The 19,731-nt window shown below is 36.4% G+C and overlaps 1 protein-coding gene and 1 non-coding gene across 2 annotated transcripts; one reads left to right on the top strand and one right to left on the bottom strand.

Annotated features, from left to right (window-relative positions):
* Positions 1 to 5,481: 5,481 nt before the first annotated feature.
* On the bottom strand, positions 5,482 to 5,588 carry LOC127800853 (small nucleolar RNA R71). Its single transcript, XR_008022879.1, has one exon. It is a non-coding gene; the product is annotated as a small nucleolar RNA R71 (small nucleolar RNA).
* A 547-nt stretch (positions 5,589 to 6,135) lies between these two features.
* Positions 6,136 to 10,652, top strand: LOC127799752 (uncharacterized). Its single transcript, XM_052333982.1, has 3 exons — positions 6,136 to 7,059; positions 10,236 to 10,409; positions 10,527 to 10,652. Exons 1-3 carry the CDS (start codon positions 6,136 to 6,138, stop codon positions 10,650 to 10,652), a joined length of 1,224 nt encoding a protein of 407 aa, XP_052189942.1.
* Positions 10,653 to 19,731: the final 9,079 nt, after the last annotated feature.

The raw sequence follows: 19,731 nt of genomic DNA, 5'->3' as shown, positions 1-19,731 counted from the left end.
GTTATTTTTAAGGATCACTTCGAAAAATGTGATAAACTTGGATTTAATGAATTGTGGCAAATTGAGAAAATATAGGTTAATGAGATTAGTTAGATATGAAAATTGGATTGTGGGTTGGTTTGTCAACCAAGAAAGTCATATATATAAATTCTTATCATGAAAAAGAAGTGATAGAAGAGGGAACCATTGCAACTCTGAGAGATGGGACGAGGAGCTCTAGCATAATGATAGCACCATAGGTGCATAACCTATAATAACAAACCTAAGGCTAAGGACCAAGGTAGAAGACTGGTGGTTAGCTCAGGACAAACGATGATCAGAGCAGCCACAATGGAAGGACTGTAAGCTGGCTTGCAGCAGGGGTGCAAGACCCAAATAGTCGGAGCAACACAGTATACTGCAAGAGATGGTTAGGTGTCGAAGTTTGTGTAGCACCATGGATGTTATGTTAAAGTTAGAATCCAATCATCTAAGAAACCAGAGCGATGTGCTAAAAATGATCCATCATGTGTAGTATGCCAAAGGGCTACAATGGTCAAAGGGAAAAAGTCCAAGGAAAACTACCTAGTGTTGGTAATGATAGTATAAGCGAAAGCTTTGCCTATGTGACAAGATATGTGAGGATGCATGTGATGCTCATGAAATAGTTTGATGTCAAAAAATATTTTCTTTGGGGATCAATTCGATAGAAGTGAAGATGTATTAACATCAAAGACTTTTGTGTTAAGATTAGAAAAATATCAAAGCATGATAAAAGATGTCGTGGGAAATTGGCAATAGAAAAGTGATATGTATAAGTGAAAGAAAATTGAAAACTAATGATATGAGAGCCGCGTGCTCATTATGATGATGTGTGTACCGGCTTAGATGGGAGCTCGAGTAGAGACTCATGGCCCAAGCACCGAGATATGTGGTTATGGGCTTTGCAAAAGAAATTCGAAAGGCATGCGTGGTTGACAAGTGTATAGATTGATGAACGTGGTCAGCCTAAGGGTTTTGATTTTGATGCACGATGGCATTCTCAAGTTTTGGATAGGATATACATGCCAGAGGTCTTGTGATTAGGAGATGATTATAAAAGGTATAGTTTTCCTTGGATATATGTGATCGCCTGTGAAGAGCTGCGACAAGATTATTTGAAATAAGGAAATGAGGTATGTTCTTCCCTAGTTATTTGATCAGTTAGGTGCTGATATCGAGGATGAAATTTTGAGATTTAGAATATATGACAAATTTCAAGGACGAAATTTTTGTAAGGATGAGAGAATGTAATATCCCAAAATTTCTAAAGGGCTCAAGAGTAATTTTAACTTAGGCCATAAGTGAAATTATCAAAAGATTAGGGGCTTAAGTTTAATTTCTTACAGTTATCAGTACCGAATCGACTACAGGGAATGCCCAAAGCATAGACGTCTAAGGAAATTGATATGGTACTGTCGAGCATCCCGAGATAGGATTTATGGTATTAAAAGAAATCAGAATCGAGACTGTTTTTGGTTCAGCTAAAATATAGCTATGATTTGGGATGAAAAACTGAATCATCGTATGGGACTTCTGTGAAGTTAATGGAACCCTAGGAGGGCTCTGGTTTTGCGTAAGCCAATTATATTTACATGTAATTGATCATATTTTTCCATTGTGACTCTTTATCTTCAATCAATTATTATTGTAAGGCATTATGTTTTATTTGTCATTGATGGTTGACTTTATTATTTCCACTCTTGACAAAGTCCATAGATCAAATAGGCTCATGGAATATGGTCGTGCATAGAGATGACGATCATGAAACATATTCCTTATAAGCCTTGATCTTAAATGTTCCTAGTTATAGAGTTATTAGGATTGGACACTAATAACTCGGATAGACTAGCATATATGATGCATGCTCAATTAGGAGAATGTCTTGTTTCATAGACATTGGTGTATGGACACTAGTGCATATATGTGGGTGCTTATTATAAGAATAAGTACACTGAACTGACCCGCTACAGAATTCCTAATGGTAATTGTTTATTGTCGAATTGAAATTTCTATGTTGCAATAGTGCAGGTTGGTCCTTAGACTTGAGACATCATGGTGGTCTTATATTTGACTGGTTACGCTTTGGTTCTTTTTGGATTCTAATGGAGTCATTAACAAATTATTACTAGGCGTAACCTTATCACATATGAAGGCTTGTGGATGTCAAAATAGAATTCATCACTTATCGATAAGATTAGAAGATGTCTTGTGTATTCCGATGATTTCATGACTGAGGAAATCCTTGGCCAAGGTGAGGTGGAAATCAAAAGGTGTTTTGATTTCACCTATCAAGTCATAAATCTGGAATGGATACATAGTTATTGAATGACTAGGGTTTCGTCATAAAATCATACCCTAAATTCAATCGGGACATAGATTGATGAAAGGATTTTACTGTACGGTAATTGCAATTGAAAAGGTCCGTGTTTTTCCATCGTTAGCTAGGTATTTATGGCATGTTGCTAGACGTTAACCATGATATGTAGGGTTTTTGAATTAATTTGATTAATTTTAAAACTATTAATTAGAGAGTTTAATTAAGAAGCCCATGAGATGAGTTAATTATGAAGCCCATAAGTTTAATTAAAAGAGTTTAATTATTCTAAGGAGTTGGGCCTTCATATAGCCCAATAGAATTGGCCCTACATCTAGCCCAATGGTGGACCTAAGGGGTCACACACTTGGGTCGAGTCCGTTCCACAAATTAAAAGAGAGATACGGCCCAATATGATTATGGGCCAGACCTAAATCGTTTAGGGTTTTTCCAAAGGCATAATTAGGGTTTTTACTCTATAAATAGGCCACTTAAGAAGCTGGAAAAACGAAGAGAAATTTGGATCTCTCATTGGAGGCGCCTAGGGTTACTAGCATTACTCAAGACGTTCGTGGAAACGGCCGATCGTGTGGACCGACTTGGAGGAGTTCGTGTTTGCGGCTCTACAGATCAATCAAGGCAGAATCATATCTTCACGGTTGCCCGGTTCCTAACAATGGTATCAGAGTCAGGTTATCTCAAACCTTTGATGATTTTGTTAGTCTGTATATTTGATTTGATCTTTGATTATGGCAAAAACGAATCTGTTTTGTTTTAAATCTGCCATGTTTTGATGAATCAAGAACAGTAGTAACAAATCAATATTTATCATCGATTCCGTCATTTATAGATGGTCTGTTGATGTATGAAACAGCATGCTTAGATGGTAGATTATTAAGTTTAGTGATCGATTTTAATATGATATGAAACTGATATAAAGAAACGGTAAAAATCTGCCATTATTTTGCTGTTTTCCATCATGCTACGAATCTGTTTATTTGCAAGGGTTAAAAAGCATCTGTAATCGATTTGAAATAAGATTAAAACCGATTCAGATTATGGGGTCATGTTATAGAACAGCATGTTCAAAAGAATCGGTTTGATATGATCAAACTGAGACCAGTTTTGGATCTGTTTTTGATATCATCTGTTCGAACAGTTCATTATCTATTCTGATATGATCAGTACGAGATAATGATCTGATTGAATAGAAGCATCCAGATATAATCAAAAAGAATAGCAATGTTGATGCGATTAGTTCTTGTTTATTGTTTGATATAATCAGTATGTGTTCAAACAGTTTGCTAGCAGCAATCGTTTCTGATATGATCTAAAACGAACAACAAAGAACAGCAATTGTTTTTGATATGATATTAAATGAACAGCATTATGTTGATATACATATTGATGGCAAGGGTTTCTGATATGATATACATATTGACGGCAGCTCGACCCCGTCGGGGGCGTTGCCCCCGAACCCCCGTAAAGGGTGGAACATAATTTGTTATGTGCATAAGATATGCAAAAGCTGAAAATTGTCTTGTTTACATGTCCTTTTAACTTGTCTTCAATTGCTATCTTCATTGCTTGAGATGGTTTTATTGATTTTAAGATACATGCTTATAACATGTTGATATCATTGTGTATTAGATGCATGCTTATGATGAATTGATTATGCAATGTGTTAAATGCATGTAATATGATATATATGATAGATTAAAACCCCTCGCTTAAAATTGTTTTAAGAATGAATTTTAAGTCATGAACGGGGAAATCAAAAGAGTTTAATTTCTCCATAGCCTTCCATCATTGGCATATAATATTAGGTTTTCATGTTTAATATGTATCACCAATATCATTTGGGGCATACTAAGTATGGCAATCTATATTATATGTTACACATGTTGATGTACATTAGGTGATAAGTAGAAATACTATCGTCAATATTATTTGGGGGTATCTCTATTTGTCACACTTGTGATTGATGATGGTTTGACTTAACATGTTTTGCATAAGAGCTTCAATAGTATTTGAGTTTATACAAATATGAGGCAAAATAGTTTGAGGGTTGCATGAGATGTAATTGGTAAGAGTTGCCTACCTTTTAAAATTACTATAAGAGCTTCGATATTATTCGAGTTTATGGTAATTCTAATTGGGTCTCAAGCCCACTAGAAAGCCTATGTATTTAAGCTTTCCAAATCTTATTTTGAGGGTGTTAAGATTTGATTAAAATAGTGGGAGTGTTTTAACCTGTTCGATTGTTCTTTATTTTTCTATTTTCAATACGTTGTATTCTTCTTACTTTATTTTGTCTTTATTTTATAGTTAGTGGATATTATCTCTAATTCGATTTTTCTAGATAAAGAACAGGATTGCTCCGTTTCGGTACTTGTTTCGACAGTCCCCGTGGGAACGATACTTTACTCATTCACTCTATCATTTGATCGACTGGTGCACTTGTCATTGCATTTTAGGCACATCAAGTTTTTGGCGCCGTTGCTGGGGACCATTTGTTAACAATATTGAGATTTGCAATTCTTACTTTAATCTGGAATCAGTTTCTGTTATTTAATTTTATAGTTTTTTTATTTATTTTATTCATTCATTTATTTTATTTATTTATTTATTTATTTATTTTTAGGTGGATCTCATGGATGAGCCATGCTAGAAAATCTGAGTTGATAGAATTTGATCCGAAAATTGAAAGAATATTTCATAGATTGAATAACCAACAAAGAGAGATTATGGAAGCAGAAGATCAAAATATAGAAGCCCAGAGGTTATTGAGGGATTATGCATCACCTTCCGTTAATGGCATTACCTCGAGTATTCCTAGGCCGACAGTACAAGCTAACAACTTTGAGATCAAGCCAGCAATCATCCAAATGATGCAAGCCACGGTTCAATTTGGTGGCTTCGTTAATGATGACCCAAACGCACACATCGCCAACTTCTTGGAGATTTGTGATACTTTCAAGCATAACAGAGTCTCTGATGATGCTATATGCCTAAGATTGTTCCTATTCTCATTGAGAGACAAGGCGAAAGCATGGTTGAGTTCACTTCCACCAGGTTCTATCACCACATGGGATGTCATGGCCTAGAAGTTTCTAGCTAAGTACTTCCCACCATCAAAAATTGCAAAGATGCGAAATGATATCACTACTTTTGTGCAGTATGAGATGGAGACATTGTATGAAGCCTGGGACCGCTTCAAGGAGTTGTTAAGGAAATGTCCACACCACCAATTACCCGTGTGGCTTCAGGTACAAACTTTCTATAATCGATTATCTTCTACTAATCGTTCTATGATTGATGCAGCTGCAGGAGGTACCATTATGAGGAAGACACCTGATGAAGCTTATGAGTTGTTGGATGAAATGGCATCCAACAGTTATCAATGGCAAACTGACAGGTTACCAATGAGGAGACCGATTATAGGACATGAAGTGAGCAACATCAGTGCTTTATCCACTTAAGTGGCCGCCCTTAATACAAAGTTGGACAATTTATGCAATCCATCCATGCCTACCAGGAGCATCACTTGTGACTTATGTGGAGAGGTAGGACACGATTCAGTAGAGTGCCAAATGGGGAATACTTTTGTAAATGTGTCAGAATCTACCAACTTTGTAGAGAATTTCCATCGTCAGCAACATAATCCATATAGCAATGTTTACAATCCAAGATGGCGCAACCACCCTAATCTCTCATGGAGCAATCATAATGCCATAAACCATCAAGCACCTTCTGGATTCCAGCCATAACAAGAGAAGAAACCAAGCTTGGATGAGTTGATGACCAAGTTCGTAAATACTGCTGAGACAAGATTCCAAGGTATGGAAACCAAATTTCAGAACCAGGAGGCATCTATTCGAAACTTGGAGGTACAGGTTGGGAAGATTGCCAAGATGCTTTCTTCTAGGCCCCAAGGCTCTCTACCAAGCAACACAGAGACCAATCCAAGAGAGGAGGCCAATGCTATCATGCTAAGGAGTGGACAGGAATTACAAGATCCACCTATAGCAATTGAACCTATGAGAAAGCAAGAGGGGATGATCCAAGGAGAAGTACTTCCACCAAGGGAATCTTATGAGACCAAACTAAAAGAAGCTGAGACAACACAAAGAAGGCCAAACCAGATGAAAGCTAAATGTGAGTATGAATGGTCACCAAAAATCAAGTTTTCAAATCCTAATGTCAAGCCATACGTGCCACCATTGCCTTTCCCTCGAAGACTCAAGCAACACCAAAATCAACAATTCGCCAAGTTCTTTGAGATGTTAAAGAAGTTGCACATCAATATTCCATTTGTAGATGCTATCACACAAGTCCCTAGTTATGCCAAGTTCTTAAAAGAGATTTTAGCTAACAAGAGGAAGTTAGCAGAATTTGAGACAATCAAGCTAAGTGAAGAATGCTCTGCCATTGTGCAAAACAAGTTGCCACAAAAGCTTAAGGATCCATGGAGTTTTACCATCCCTTGTATTATTGGTGATATTTGTTTTGATAAAGTTTTATGTGATTTAGGAGCTAGTATTAATCTCATGCCTTTAACTATTTTCAGGAAAGTAGGTTTAGGAGAACCAAAGCTTACCACAATCACTTTGCAGCTCGCAGATAGATCGATCAAGCATCCAAAAGGTATTGTGGAAGATGTTTTGGTAAAGATAGACAAATTCATATTCCTAGTTGGTTTCATTGTCTTGGATATGATTGAGGTGAAAGTAAAGCAAGATCATTACGGGGCAAACAGCGTAGTTCAAAATTTTTGAACTTACCCCGATCCCGGCGATTGGATCAACGTCAAAATTAAATCATTCACAAACAAATAAATAAATCTAACCTTTAGATTATCGAGTCGTTCGCGGATTCGAGCCGTCCAAGCGTCCGGCCTCTAACTCGTGATACGCAGCACGGGTCTGTTGGCAAGGAGAGCGGAATATGAGTGCTAGCTCCTTCTCCTTTGCGCGGCTTGTGTATGGATGGTAAAAGAACGCCCTCGTTTCGTATTGATGCCAAAAGAAACGAAGAAGAGTGAACGGCAATACATTTTTCAACTCTTGAAAAATGACACCAAAAACACCTTAATTTTGGGCAACCCACAAAAGGATATTTATAAGGAAATATCCTAGGGTTTCTAAAACCCTAATGGATTAGGTTAGCCCATTAATTCTAATTTAATTAGAATCTTAAGTGGGCTTATTCTAGTCCAACTAGAAATATAATTAAATGGCCCAATCCTTTTATAGGTTAAATAAAATATTATGGCCCAAATCTAATTCAAGCCCAAATATATTTTATTTAATATTTGGTCCAAATCTAATTGGTCCAAATATAATATTTAATATTTGGCCCAAATCTAATTTAGTCCAAATATAATATTTATTTTAATATTTGGCCCAAATCTAATTTAGTCCAAATATTAACTTAAGCCCAAATATATTTTATTTCCTATTTGCCACTCCAACAAATAGGAAATTATTAAATTAGAAACTCTTTCCTAATTTAATCAATTGTCATTTTAGGAAACTCTTTCCATTATGACGACCCCTCGCCATATCGACGTCATTACGTCTATTTGTTCTTTTTTTGTGAGAACCTACGACGGCACAACTTCTTGCCGAAGTGTCCCACTTAACCATACGTCCACTCTCCTGGTTTAAGCCAGGGACTGTGCTTATTGCGTATGACTCATTAGGCTTCCGAATATGTTGGCAACGTGTCGGTACAAACACATAAGACAATATTGGCCTCTAGCAAGGCATCATGCCTACCCAATTATTCAGAAGGATTCATAATCCACAAATAACCTTTCACGAGCATGGTTACCGTGTAATTCTATCCTCTCGTCAATGTATCTTATGTGATCTCAAGTATGGCGATGTGTTGCTTGATAATGATCACATGAGTTTTCTTCGGTCTTCTGGATATCTTCACTTAATAGAAAGTAAATCAATAACTCCTTATTGATCTCCTTCACCATGGCCATGGATTTAAAGTGAATATCCACCGAAGGCGCCTTAGATACATCATCCTCTATCAAAGGATAGACGAGTCCGATCTTGGTTATACACCCATCTCCATAAGCCTCACGATATACCCAACGATCGCCCACATGCAGCCTTTGTCTAGGCCCATCGAAACGATGTCAAAGTATACCGGTCTTCTTATGAGATGACCGTGACAACTTCAGGTCCAAGAATTAGTTACACCCAACTCGTATGAGAATTCCATCAACATATAACCAAAATGGATTCTCATGGTGAGTCATGTCCAGTGACACGTTCTCCAACATTGATCACCTATGTACTTATCTAAGCATCCCCATTTCTATGGGTGTGAGACCCCCATTGCTATCACATAGCAAAAACATAGCACATACAAGTCTTACCGCAATTGTCAATGTCCATTCTTGACATTGCTACGACTTGGGACGTTTAATGATGTCTAGAAACTATGATGCATCATCTCACATCTTAATAGATTAATCACAGTATACATCATATGGACTTCTATCTAGTTTCATTCGGTTATTACAATAATAACAAGAAATTAATAGAATGACTTCTTGTGAATTTGAACAACTCCTTATTCAAATAATAAACATGATTACAATTGTCAGTGTACAACATGCCCAATCTGATTGGGTCTAGAGCACCTACACTAACATGAGGACCTTGAGGTTCCCCTTATTTTAGGGAGGCCATTTCTAGCTACAAGTAAAACTTTGATAGATGTCCAGCAAGGACAACTTGTGTTGAGGGTCCAAGATGACCAAGTAACGTTTAATGTGTTTCAAGCTCTCAAGTATCCAGCAGAAGACCAAACTTGTTATAGACTTGATGTTATTGACTATGTTGTGCATGATTGCTTCCAAGCTAACAGGTTTAAAGACCCTTTAGAGGGTTGTTTAGTAAAGTCGACTACTACAAGTGGAGAAGATGATGCATATGCAGAGATTATCAAGATGTTGGAGGCAAATTCACCCCCTACTAAACTTGTACTAAGAAGCATGGACTAAGATATGAGAAGCTAGAGAGACCAGTGATGAAACCGCCCAAGCCATCCATTGAAGAGCCACCTTCACTTGAGCTTAAACCTCTTCCATCTCATTTGAAATATGCATTTTTAGAAGGTTCTTCATCCTTAACTGTGATTATTTCATTCTCTTTAACAAGTGACATAGAGGCAAGGTTGTTACAAGTGCTTAAGAAGCATAAAAGAGCTTTTGGTTGGACCATATCAGATATTCAATGAATAAGCCCTTTCATTTGCACACACAAAGATACTTATGGAAGACAACTACAAACCAACCGTGCAGCCACAAATAAGGGTCAACCCGATGATGCAAGATGTGGTTAAGAAAGAGGTGATCAAGCTTCTTGATGCAGGTATTATCTATCCCATCTCTGATAGTTCTTGGGTGAGTCTTATGCAAGTAGTACCAAAAAAGGGTGGCATGATTGTTGTTACAAATTAAAAGAATGAGTTGATTCCTACTAGGACAGTCACAAGATGGCGAGTGTGCATTGATTATAGGAAGCTGAATGATGCCACTAGGAAAGATCAATATCCCCTCCCTTTTATTGATCAAATGTTGGAAAGGTTAGTAGGTAGGGATTACTGTTGTTTCCTAGATGGTTATTCAGGATACAACCAGATTGCCATTGTCCTCGAGGACTAGGACAAGACTACATTCACATGCCCTTATGGTACTTTTTCATTTCGGAGGATGCCATTTGGCTTATGCAATGCACCTGCGACTTTTCAACGTTGCATGATGGCAATCTTTCATGACATGGTTGAGGATTTCATGGAAATATTTATGGATGATTTTTCTATATTTGGCTTTTCCTTTGATGATTGTTTACATAACCTGTCTTTGTTTTTATAGTGTTGTGAGGATACTAACCTAGTTTTAAACAGGGAGAAGTGTCATTTTATGGTGCAGGAGGGCATTGTGCTAGGACATAAGGTTTCCCATGAAGGAATTCAAATGGATCGTGCCAAGGTTGAGGTGATTGAGAAGTTGCCACCACCTAGTTCTGTCAAGGCTGTGAGGAGTTTCGTAGGACATGTCGGGTTTTATTGACGTTTCATCAAGGATTTTTCCTTAATCTCTCGACCGTTATCTAATTTATTATCCAAAGATGTTCCTTTTAACTTTTATGATGATTGTTTGCAGGCTTTTCACACCTTAAAGGAGAAGTTGATCACGACACTTGTAATGGTAGCACCAGATTGGACGCTTCCATTCGAGCTTATGTGTGATGCCAGTGATAGTGTAGTTGGACCTGTCTTAGGCCAATGAAAGAACAAGGTGTTCCAAACCATTTATTATGCTAGTAGGACCCTCACAGAAGCACAACAAAATTATGCCACTACAGAAAAGGAACTTCTAGCAGTAATCTTTGCAATTGACAAATTCCATTCTTATTTGATTTTGTCCAAAGTTATTATGTATACAGATCATGCGGCATTAAAGTACCTGTTGGCTAAGAAGGATGCGAAACCAAGACTCATTCGATGGATCTTGCTTCTTCAAGAGTTTGATTTGGAGATTCGAGACAAGAAGGGGACTGAAAATGTTATCGCATACCACCTCTCACGAGTGGAGCATTTAACCATGGCGCAGCTGAACCTATTCCCTATTCAAGAGGAGTTCCCTGATGAACACCTATATGCAGTTAAGAGTTCATCTTTACCATGGTATGCAGTTATTGTAAATTTCTTGGTTGGTAAGGTTATTCCACCTAATTTTTCATATCAGCAAAGGAAGAAATTTCTTTCTACAGCTAAGCATTATTTGTGGGAGGAGCCTTATTTATATAAGGTTTGTGCTAACCAGTTAATTCACAGGTGTGTTCCTAAAGAGGAGGTAAGTCAAATTCTACACCATTGTCATGACAAGGATGTAGGAGGTCACTTTGGCCCTACCAAAACAGCATTCAAGGTGTTACAATCTGGTTTTTACTGGCCTACTCTTTTCAAGGATGCCCACTCTTATGTTTCTGTTTGTTATAGGTGTCAAAGAGTTGGAAATTTTTCTAGGAAGAATGAGATGCCCTTGAATAATATTTTAGTTTGTGAGTTGTTCGATGTTTGGGGTATTGACTTTATGGGTCCTTTTCCTAAATCTTCTCAAAATCAATATATTCTTGTTGCTGTGGATTATGTGTCCAAATGGGTGGAGGCCATAGCTTTCCCTACTAATGATGCCAAGGTGGTAGTCAAGTTCTTAAAGAAACACATTTTTACATGTTTTGGCACACCTAGAGCCATCAGTAGTGATGGTGGCACACATTTTTGTAATAAGCAATTTGATACTCTTTTACGCAAGTATGGGGTGTAACGCCCCGCTCCCACCTACGGGTGTTACTCACGAATAGCCAACTTACTATTCACACGCTAGGGCAAAGATGAAGAGACGGCTACGTTTCAACGGGAAACGACCTAGGTGGGAACTAGGCTTTGCCCTCTCTTCGCTCCGCTCGAGGGTCCGGGAATTATCAATCGACCTATTAAACCCGAGACCTCGCAATCGTCACCCCTTCTCGAGCTCTTTAATGAAGGCTAAGGGTGACCTACCAGGATCAAAAGGAAATAAGCTAACTCTCTAGCTTAAAATAATTTATGGCATAACGCCTTAATTATAAGAAAATAGATTTTTCCTATCTTTGCCCCAACCATTAACCCATTTATCTCACTTCCAATTCCTTTGGAAAATATTTGGATTAATCTTTCCTTAGAAAAATTTAAATAATTTTTTCCTCATTAAAGCTCAATTGATTTTCCCTTTTATTTATTTCAAAATTTCCATAATTTTCCAACCATTAGGAAATTAATTTTTGAAATACAAATCTCAAGCATCCTCATCCAATTTCAAAATTTTAGGAAAATAGTCCATTATTTAATTTCCCAAAATATAGAAATTTTTCTCACAATTGCCTCAAATTTACATTAATTTAAAAATTAATTTAGAGGCAAAATACTCATTTATTTATTTATTTATTTAAATTATTTCAGAATTTCATAATTTATCAGAAATAACTAAATAACCCCAAAAATATAAAATATATATAAAAAAAAAAAGGAAACTTCACAGCAGCCACAAGGGGGGGGCGCGCAGCAACATCCGCGCCCCCCAGCGCGCGCGGCCTCGCAGGCCCCCCGCGCGGGCCGCGCGCGGCCGCGCCAGCCCCGCCCAGGCGCGCCCTTGGCCGCGCCAGCCCACTGCCTCGGCCATTTTTTTCAAAAAAAATATATATTTTTTTTAAATAAAAACCATATTTTCCAGAATACATTTCCATACCAAGGGGCTTCCAAAACACTCATGTTTACCCCTTTTTAACCACATTTACATACATTCCAAGTTTAACAAAATAATACAACACAAAAAACAAAACTACATAACCATTACACATAGTTTCCTCTTTGCTTCAATACCTTCACCCTTGCAAAACTCCCTTTCCCTTGGATGATTCTCCACCTACATCGAGGTCAAATGACCTTATGAGCCAATGCTCAGTAAGGGTGCTATGCAAATGTAAATGAAGTATGAGAAACATAACATGTAATGCAATGCAATGCATATTATGGGTAGTTCTCCATGCCCTCATAACCACTTAGGTTAAGGCACCAACCAACCCCTCACTCCCCTCACAAGTCCTCCTTATGGCCATAGGTCCACTTGGGCACAAAACATGCAAAGAACCATCACATGCAACTCATTCACACATGTACAAATGCAAGCAAAAACCCCTCCACTTGGGGCTATCCCTTACCTTGTTTCCTTGAAGCTTTAACACTCTCACAAGCCAAGAATCCCTCTTAGACTTTGAAGCTTCAACACCTCCACAAGCTAAGACTCACCCTTAAAGAGAAATAATAAAGGGACTTTAGCTCTTAAACACATGCATTCAACTATATCAAGGGAGAAAACTAGGCTTACCTTTGCTAGTCTTTCTCTTCCTTCTCTAGACTTGCTTGCCTTTTTGCTTGCCTTCTTGCTTCTTCAATTCACAAATGGGGAAAAAGCTTTGAACCAATTTCTCACTTCCTATTTATAGAGTTTTCTTCTTAATCCATGCCAATTCTCAAGATCACATCCTAGCCATAGATTTCTTCTTATTTCAAGAGACTTAATCTCTACATTTGAACATTAGCACAATCCTTGTGCTTCTCCCAACTTAAATCCTAGCCCTTGATTTTAGGAGAACTCTTGTCTAGATTCAAAGGAAACACAAATCCAAGAGACTTGTCTTCTTAATTCTCATCCATTGATCTTTCTTTGGAGACTAAATCTCCTCCCTTGGATCAATCCCAATTTTCCATAATTCTCCATTTTCCAAATAATTAAATCATGACTAATTTCCAAGATTGACTAATTTCCCAAATTTGCATTTAAATTAAATCCACAACTTTTCAAGCATTTAATGGAGACTTAAATAATTTCTTTTTGATTTAATTTTTAAAGGCTCTTGAAAGACATAATCCATTTTCTTTAGCATTTATTTAAATCCTCTATTTTCCAACATTAATGCTTGACACATTTCTTTTTATTATTGATTTTCTTTTTAATTCTCTCCATAATGGCTCTCATTAATGTTTGAGAGACTAATTTCTTTTTCCTTTTTGCATTTATTAAATATCCCTCTTGATTCATAAGATCATGCCATGTGTCACCAAATTCTCTTAATTAAATAAATCCTTATTCTCCAAATTAAATTAAATCTCTTTCCATAAGAATTTGTCAAGTGTCACCAATCTAGCCATACTTGGTTTTCCAATTTAATTCCTAATTATCCATGCACTTAATCAAGAATTAAATTCTCCAAAATTAATTCTCCAATATAAATAATTTCTCCAAAAATAATTTATCTTCCTTTGGGATGAAATTCCAAATTACCATTTTTCCCCTCGTAAGACATCCAATATATCATGGCATTTTCTTTAATTCAAGGGCAATTGTGGAATTTTTCATAGACTAAAATTCTCTTAAATGACAAAATTTATCATGACTCTTCAAGGGTATTACATGGGTAACCCATAAGGTGGCCACACCCTATCATCCCCAAACAAGTGGCCAGGTAGAAGTTTCCAACAGGGAGTTAAAGAGAATTGTTGAGAAAATTGTAAATGCATTTAGAAAAGATTGGTCCTTCAAGCTTAATGATGCATTATGGGCATACAGGACTGCATTTAAAACTCCTATTGGCATGTCTCCATATAGGCTTGTTTTTGGAAAAATATGTCATCTTCCTGTTGAGTTAGAGCATAAGGCATATTGGGCTATTAAATTTCTTAAGTTTGACTGGCAAGATATAGGTACTCACAGGAAATTGCAACTTAATGAGATCGAGGAATATCGTGAAGCAGCATATGAGAATGCACGGATCTACAAGGATAGGACTAAGAGATGGCATGATAAGCATATTAACAAGAAAGAGTTCAAGATTGGAGAGAAAGTTCTTCTCTACAATTCTAGGCTCAAGCTCTTCCCGAGGAAGTTCAAATCAAGATGGTATGGTCCTTTCACCGTTAAGCAGGTACATCCTTATGGCGGTGTGGAGATTTTCAAGGACACGGAAGAATCTTTCAAGGTTAATGGACATTGCCTGAAGCACTATGAAGATGATGGATTCGAGAAGGGCAACTCAGTCTTTCAGCTGCATGAGCTGGCCTAGAGTCTCCAAGATAGTTAAGCTAATGACTATAAACAAGCGCTTCTTATGAGGCAACCCAAGCTTCTTTTTTTTTTCCTTTTTGTTTTTATAATTTCATTTTAGTTTTGTTGAATAAATATGACCAATAACCCATACTTGTGATGATGTGCAGGTTCAAAAGAAAGAAAAATAAAGCTGATTCAATTTGGACTGGCGTGGGTATTCATAGTGTTCAATTATGTGGCCAAGGGAGTATTCATTTTTCATTTCTCTTTCTTCTTTGTCTTTCACATTGAGGACAATGTGTTAAATAAGTTTGGGGGGTGGAATTATTAATTGTTGATATATGTTATTTGTTTTGCTTTGGTGTTTTTCTTATGTGAATTTTTTTTTTTTTTTTGCAAAACTTATATCAGGTGCATATTTGGCCAACCCCCTAGACGAGAAAATTTGTGAAAGATAAAATAAGCAGAACTTGTTATTTGGAATCATGATTTTCATTTGGGTTCTCTATTGTGTTTAACATTGAATCTTTGATTTGGAATGAACAATATCTTATAAAGCAAGATTAAGTATACTTGGGTTCTAAAATCATTGAAGTACATATTCTTTGTGAAGTTGTGTGAGTTGTGTGACTATGGATGAAAGATAAATGTAATGCTTTTCTTGTAACTGTTCCTTCTGAGCTAGGCCTAAACAGGGTTTAAGTAAATAGGGTGAGTAATGTTGAGCGAGATGGAGCATAAAATGCACTCGTTCTGCTAAAAAAAAAAAATAAAAGAAAAAAAATGAGATGGAGCATAAAATGCACTCGTTTAGTTAAAAAAGAAAAAGAAAAAGAAGAAGAATAAGAAAGAAATAAAGAAAAAAAAGCGAAGAGAAAAAAAAAAGGAACCCTACTTTGCTACCTTTGTTTGTAGTAGTGAGAAGGAATAGTTGCAATAATGGTTGTTGCATTAGTTGATCATGCAGGATACATGACAAAGCATGATTGAGTTTAGAATTTTGTATGGATTCTTGAACTTGAGAATGTAAGTATACTTAGTTTTCTTTATTTGCTATTGTTGCATTTTAGATTGAGGATTTAGATGGGGGGGCATAACAAAGGATTTGAATGTAATGAATGATTCCGAATATAACTTTTGTGTTTTGAAAATATGATTTCTTTTCTTTGTTTGAGGACAAGCAATAATTCAAGTTTGGGGTTTTTGATGTGGGAATTTATTCACATTTATTAGTTATAATTGAATAGTATTTTTAATATTTTATATGTGTTTTACCTTGAATTGTCTAGTATTTTGAGTATTCTTTATATATATTTAATTTTTAGTATTTCTTATTATTTTGCAAGAATACTATTTGGTGTTTAGATTAAAAAAAAAAGAAAAAAAATAAAAACAAAGAAAAAAATTATAAAGTTAATTTTAAAATTAATACTATAAATTAATATTATAATTTAAATAAAAAAATAAATATTATAAATAATAAGTATTATAATATAACTAAAATTAATATAATTAATAGTATATTATATATTATATTATTTATATATATGATATATTATATATATTATATATTAAATTATTAAATTAAATAACGTGAACATGGGCTTTGTGTGGGCTGTGTGTGATATATATATATATATATATTATATTAATTTATGAAGGAAAGTGGCGTGAATGTGTGGGTTAGGGTGGAGTTGCACATGCATTTATATATACATTATAATGTGATGAATTGAACCAGCGGATAGGAGGATTTGGTGAAGGAAAGAGTTGATGTGTGGCACACAGGATTTGATACCAAAGGGCTGGACGGCGCGCGGACTTGGGAGAAGAAATTGGTGGGCGACAGCGGAACTAAAGGAACTTGAAGATTCATTGCAGCCGCACAATGGGAAGATTCATTGCAACCGCACAGAAAAGTAAAACAGCCACGAAAATCATCAATTTTGGAGAACAAGAGTTCTAATTAATTTCTTTGATTATTAATTCTTTAGTTCTTGAATTAATTCTTGGATTTTAATTATGTTTTTCTAGAATTTAATTATGATAATTTCTGTTATTATGGTTGGCTAAATTTATTGTTAGCTAAGGTAATGAGATAGCCGCGAGACAATATTGTGATTGGTATTATTGTCGATTAATTTGATTGACGTTTATTTCATATGATTATGTGATATAGCTATTATTGTTTTAACAACCTGATCGCTTGTTAAATGATTTTATGAACATAGATGATACTGACCAAGTAATTCTATGTTAAGCTTTACATATCACATAACTTAGATTGGATATTGAAACGGACCAAGTATGAATATTCATCTTTGCGGTAACTTGAATTTTGCTCGAATTAGTGATTTGAGTTAGTGAATTTCACAAAACTTAATGCGTTGTTAATTAATTAATTTTACATGGACCAAGTGTAGAATTAGTGATTAACGATAGTTTTGTTATACCTGGACCAAAGGATAATACATAAGTTATGAAATTCCGCCGTCACATGTAAGTAAAATTCATCTAATTAACTTATTTGGTAAGGATTACAACATTCTCGTAGGTGAATCGAGTACCTTAGCTATCATATCTCTCTGTTTTAACCTGTCCGATTGTTCTTTATTTTGCTATGTTCAATACGTTATATTCTTCTTACTTTATTTTGTTTTTATTTTGTAGTTAGTTGATATTATCTCTAATTCGATTTTTCTAGATAAAGAACATGATTGCTCCGTTTCGGTACTTGTTTCGATAGTCCCCGTGGGAACGATACTTTACTCATTCACTCTATCACTTGATCGACTAGTGCACTTGCCATTGCATTTTAGGCACATCAAGCGGCGACGAGTAGAAGGCTAGCAAAGGCATGGGCAGCAGCCGACGAGGTCACAGTGGCCGGTGGTGGCAGTGGACGCGAAGGAAGGCAAGCAAAGCGGCGGTTGGGCATAGCGTGCAGGGGCTGTTTATGCAAGAAGGAAGAAGGAAGGAGAAGAAGGAAAAGAAAAAAAGAAAAGAAAAAGGAAAAAAGAAAAAGAAATAGAGGAAAAATAAGGAAAAATTCTGGAAAAATCTCAAAAAATTCTAGGAATTAATTTGGGGCTAAAGGAGCATGTCAAAGCCAGGAAATTATTCGGGTAAGCATTTCAAGGTCGAGCACGAATTTTGAGAAATCCCGAAATAAGTCAAGGTGAGACTCGTATACTATAAATCATATTTTTGGTTCTCTTATAGGAAACTTCTATTGCATGAAACGTATTTTGTGAAGTTCTTGTACGTAAACTCTTATTGTTCTCTTATGTGAAATCATGTTGCATATATGGAATGTATTTTTCTATAAAATATATGTTGTTGGCTTTTTAACTGTTGCATTTATAAAATTCGTGCGGTTATACAGTTGTACCTATTTGTTGTTGGCCGAGGGCAAAAATCAGATATCCCTCAAGAGGCTTTATGCGTGTGCCATCGAGAAAGTTCTCGTGGGGAAGACCGTGAGTCCAAGGGACAATGGATGTAGTTTTTGCATGAGTTCTATGAGGTCCGGCTAAGGTGTCATGGTTAGGGACCTCCCGAGAGGTGCTATGCGTGATCCATTGAGAAAGCTCTCGTTGGAGAAGGCTGACATGTTCATGAGGCACTTCAGAGTAGTCCTCGTTGTTTTCTCATACATTTTATACCTGATCATGCATTGATATAAACTGTTTTTGGAGTTTCTCACTAGAAGATTCATCTTCTAATTGGATTATGTCCCTGGAATATTCAAACGTTCCAGGTTCGACAAGCGACTCTGAGAGAAAGGAGGTAGTCGAAGAATAAGCTTAATTTGTTGCCTGTAGCATGTTAGCATATCTTTATTTATTTGTGAACCTATATATGTTTTGGATATGTTTAAGATGTCCAGTTATCACTTGCGAGAAATGATGTCCATGTAATACATTTTGCAGACGTCTTGAACGATTTCATTTATGATAAATAAAGCATTGTGGTTGTGAACCATATCAGGTTCGATCTAGCTTCCGCATTTAAAATTTTAACACCTGTCTTAGCTATTCGATTATTGGGTTTGTTAAGATGAGAAGGTGAAAATTAGGGTTTTTGGGAGTTTGTGTGATGTATGTCAGCAATTATGATATGGAAAAATTTTTATATTCCCTAAATTCTAAATTATAGCACGCCCAAAAAATTTGGGGTGTTACAATTTCCTTTAAGAACTTGTTTCCTTTTAGCTTGTACTATTTCCCTTATGTTTGTACTTATTATAGGCGCTATTTGTTGTAGCCAATTCCACATTTTACTTCTTCACTTCTTCTATGTTAAGGCAAGGTAATCTTTTGAGTCCTTTTAATACGTCGAGAAGAAGACCGGCACCACCCCCAACCCTATGCACATTCCCGAGGATCCCAACTCCCGATTTAACTTCAGGGACTTTGATAGAGTTGATGACACTACCCCCTCAAGATATGTGGTGAGATATCCACGCCCTGATGAACCTGACCCTTCGCATGTGAATGAAGGCTCCTTGGGCATCCATTATGCATCCTTTGAGGTGGGGCTTGATCGGGGCTGTCGAACACCGATAGATTAGATGAATGATGATTCGGATTTGCAATAGGGGTGCAACCCAAAGTCGTCTCCCAACGAACCTCTAACGGATCTGTCAAAACAAGGCTAAACAGGGGGGGAGTTTTTGATGAAAAACAGAAAACAAGATATGCAAGAACACAATGAATCA

The sequence above is a fragment of the Diospyros lotus genome, chromosome 4 (genome assembly GCF_014633365.1).
Source record: "Diospyros lotus cultivar Yz01 chromosome 4, ASM1463336v1, whole genome shotgun sequence".
Classification (NCBI taxonomy): Eukaryota; Viridiplantae; Streptophyta; class Magnoliopsida; order Ericales; family Ebenaceae; genus Diospyros; species Diospyros lotus.
Note: the sequence above shows the minus strand (reverse complement) of the source record. Positions and strands in the feature narration are given on the sequence as shown.

Bases quoted from the DNA above. Each gene is read 5' to 3' on its own strand.
- LOC127799752 (XM_052333982.1), top strand. From the start codon at position 6,136: ATGACCAAGTTCGTAAATACTGCTGAGACAAGATTCCAAGGTATGGAA. The intron at 7,060-10,235 runs GTGAAAGTAAAG...TTGTTTTTATAG, and splicing joins TTGTCTTGGATATGATTGAG to TGTTGTGAGGATACTAACCT. The intron at 10,410-10,526 runs GTAGGACATGTC...GATTGTTTGCAG, and splicing joins TCAAGGCTGTGAGGAGTTTC to GCTTTTCACACCTTAAAGGA.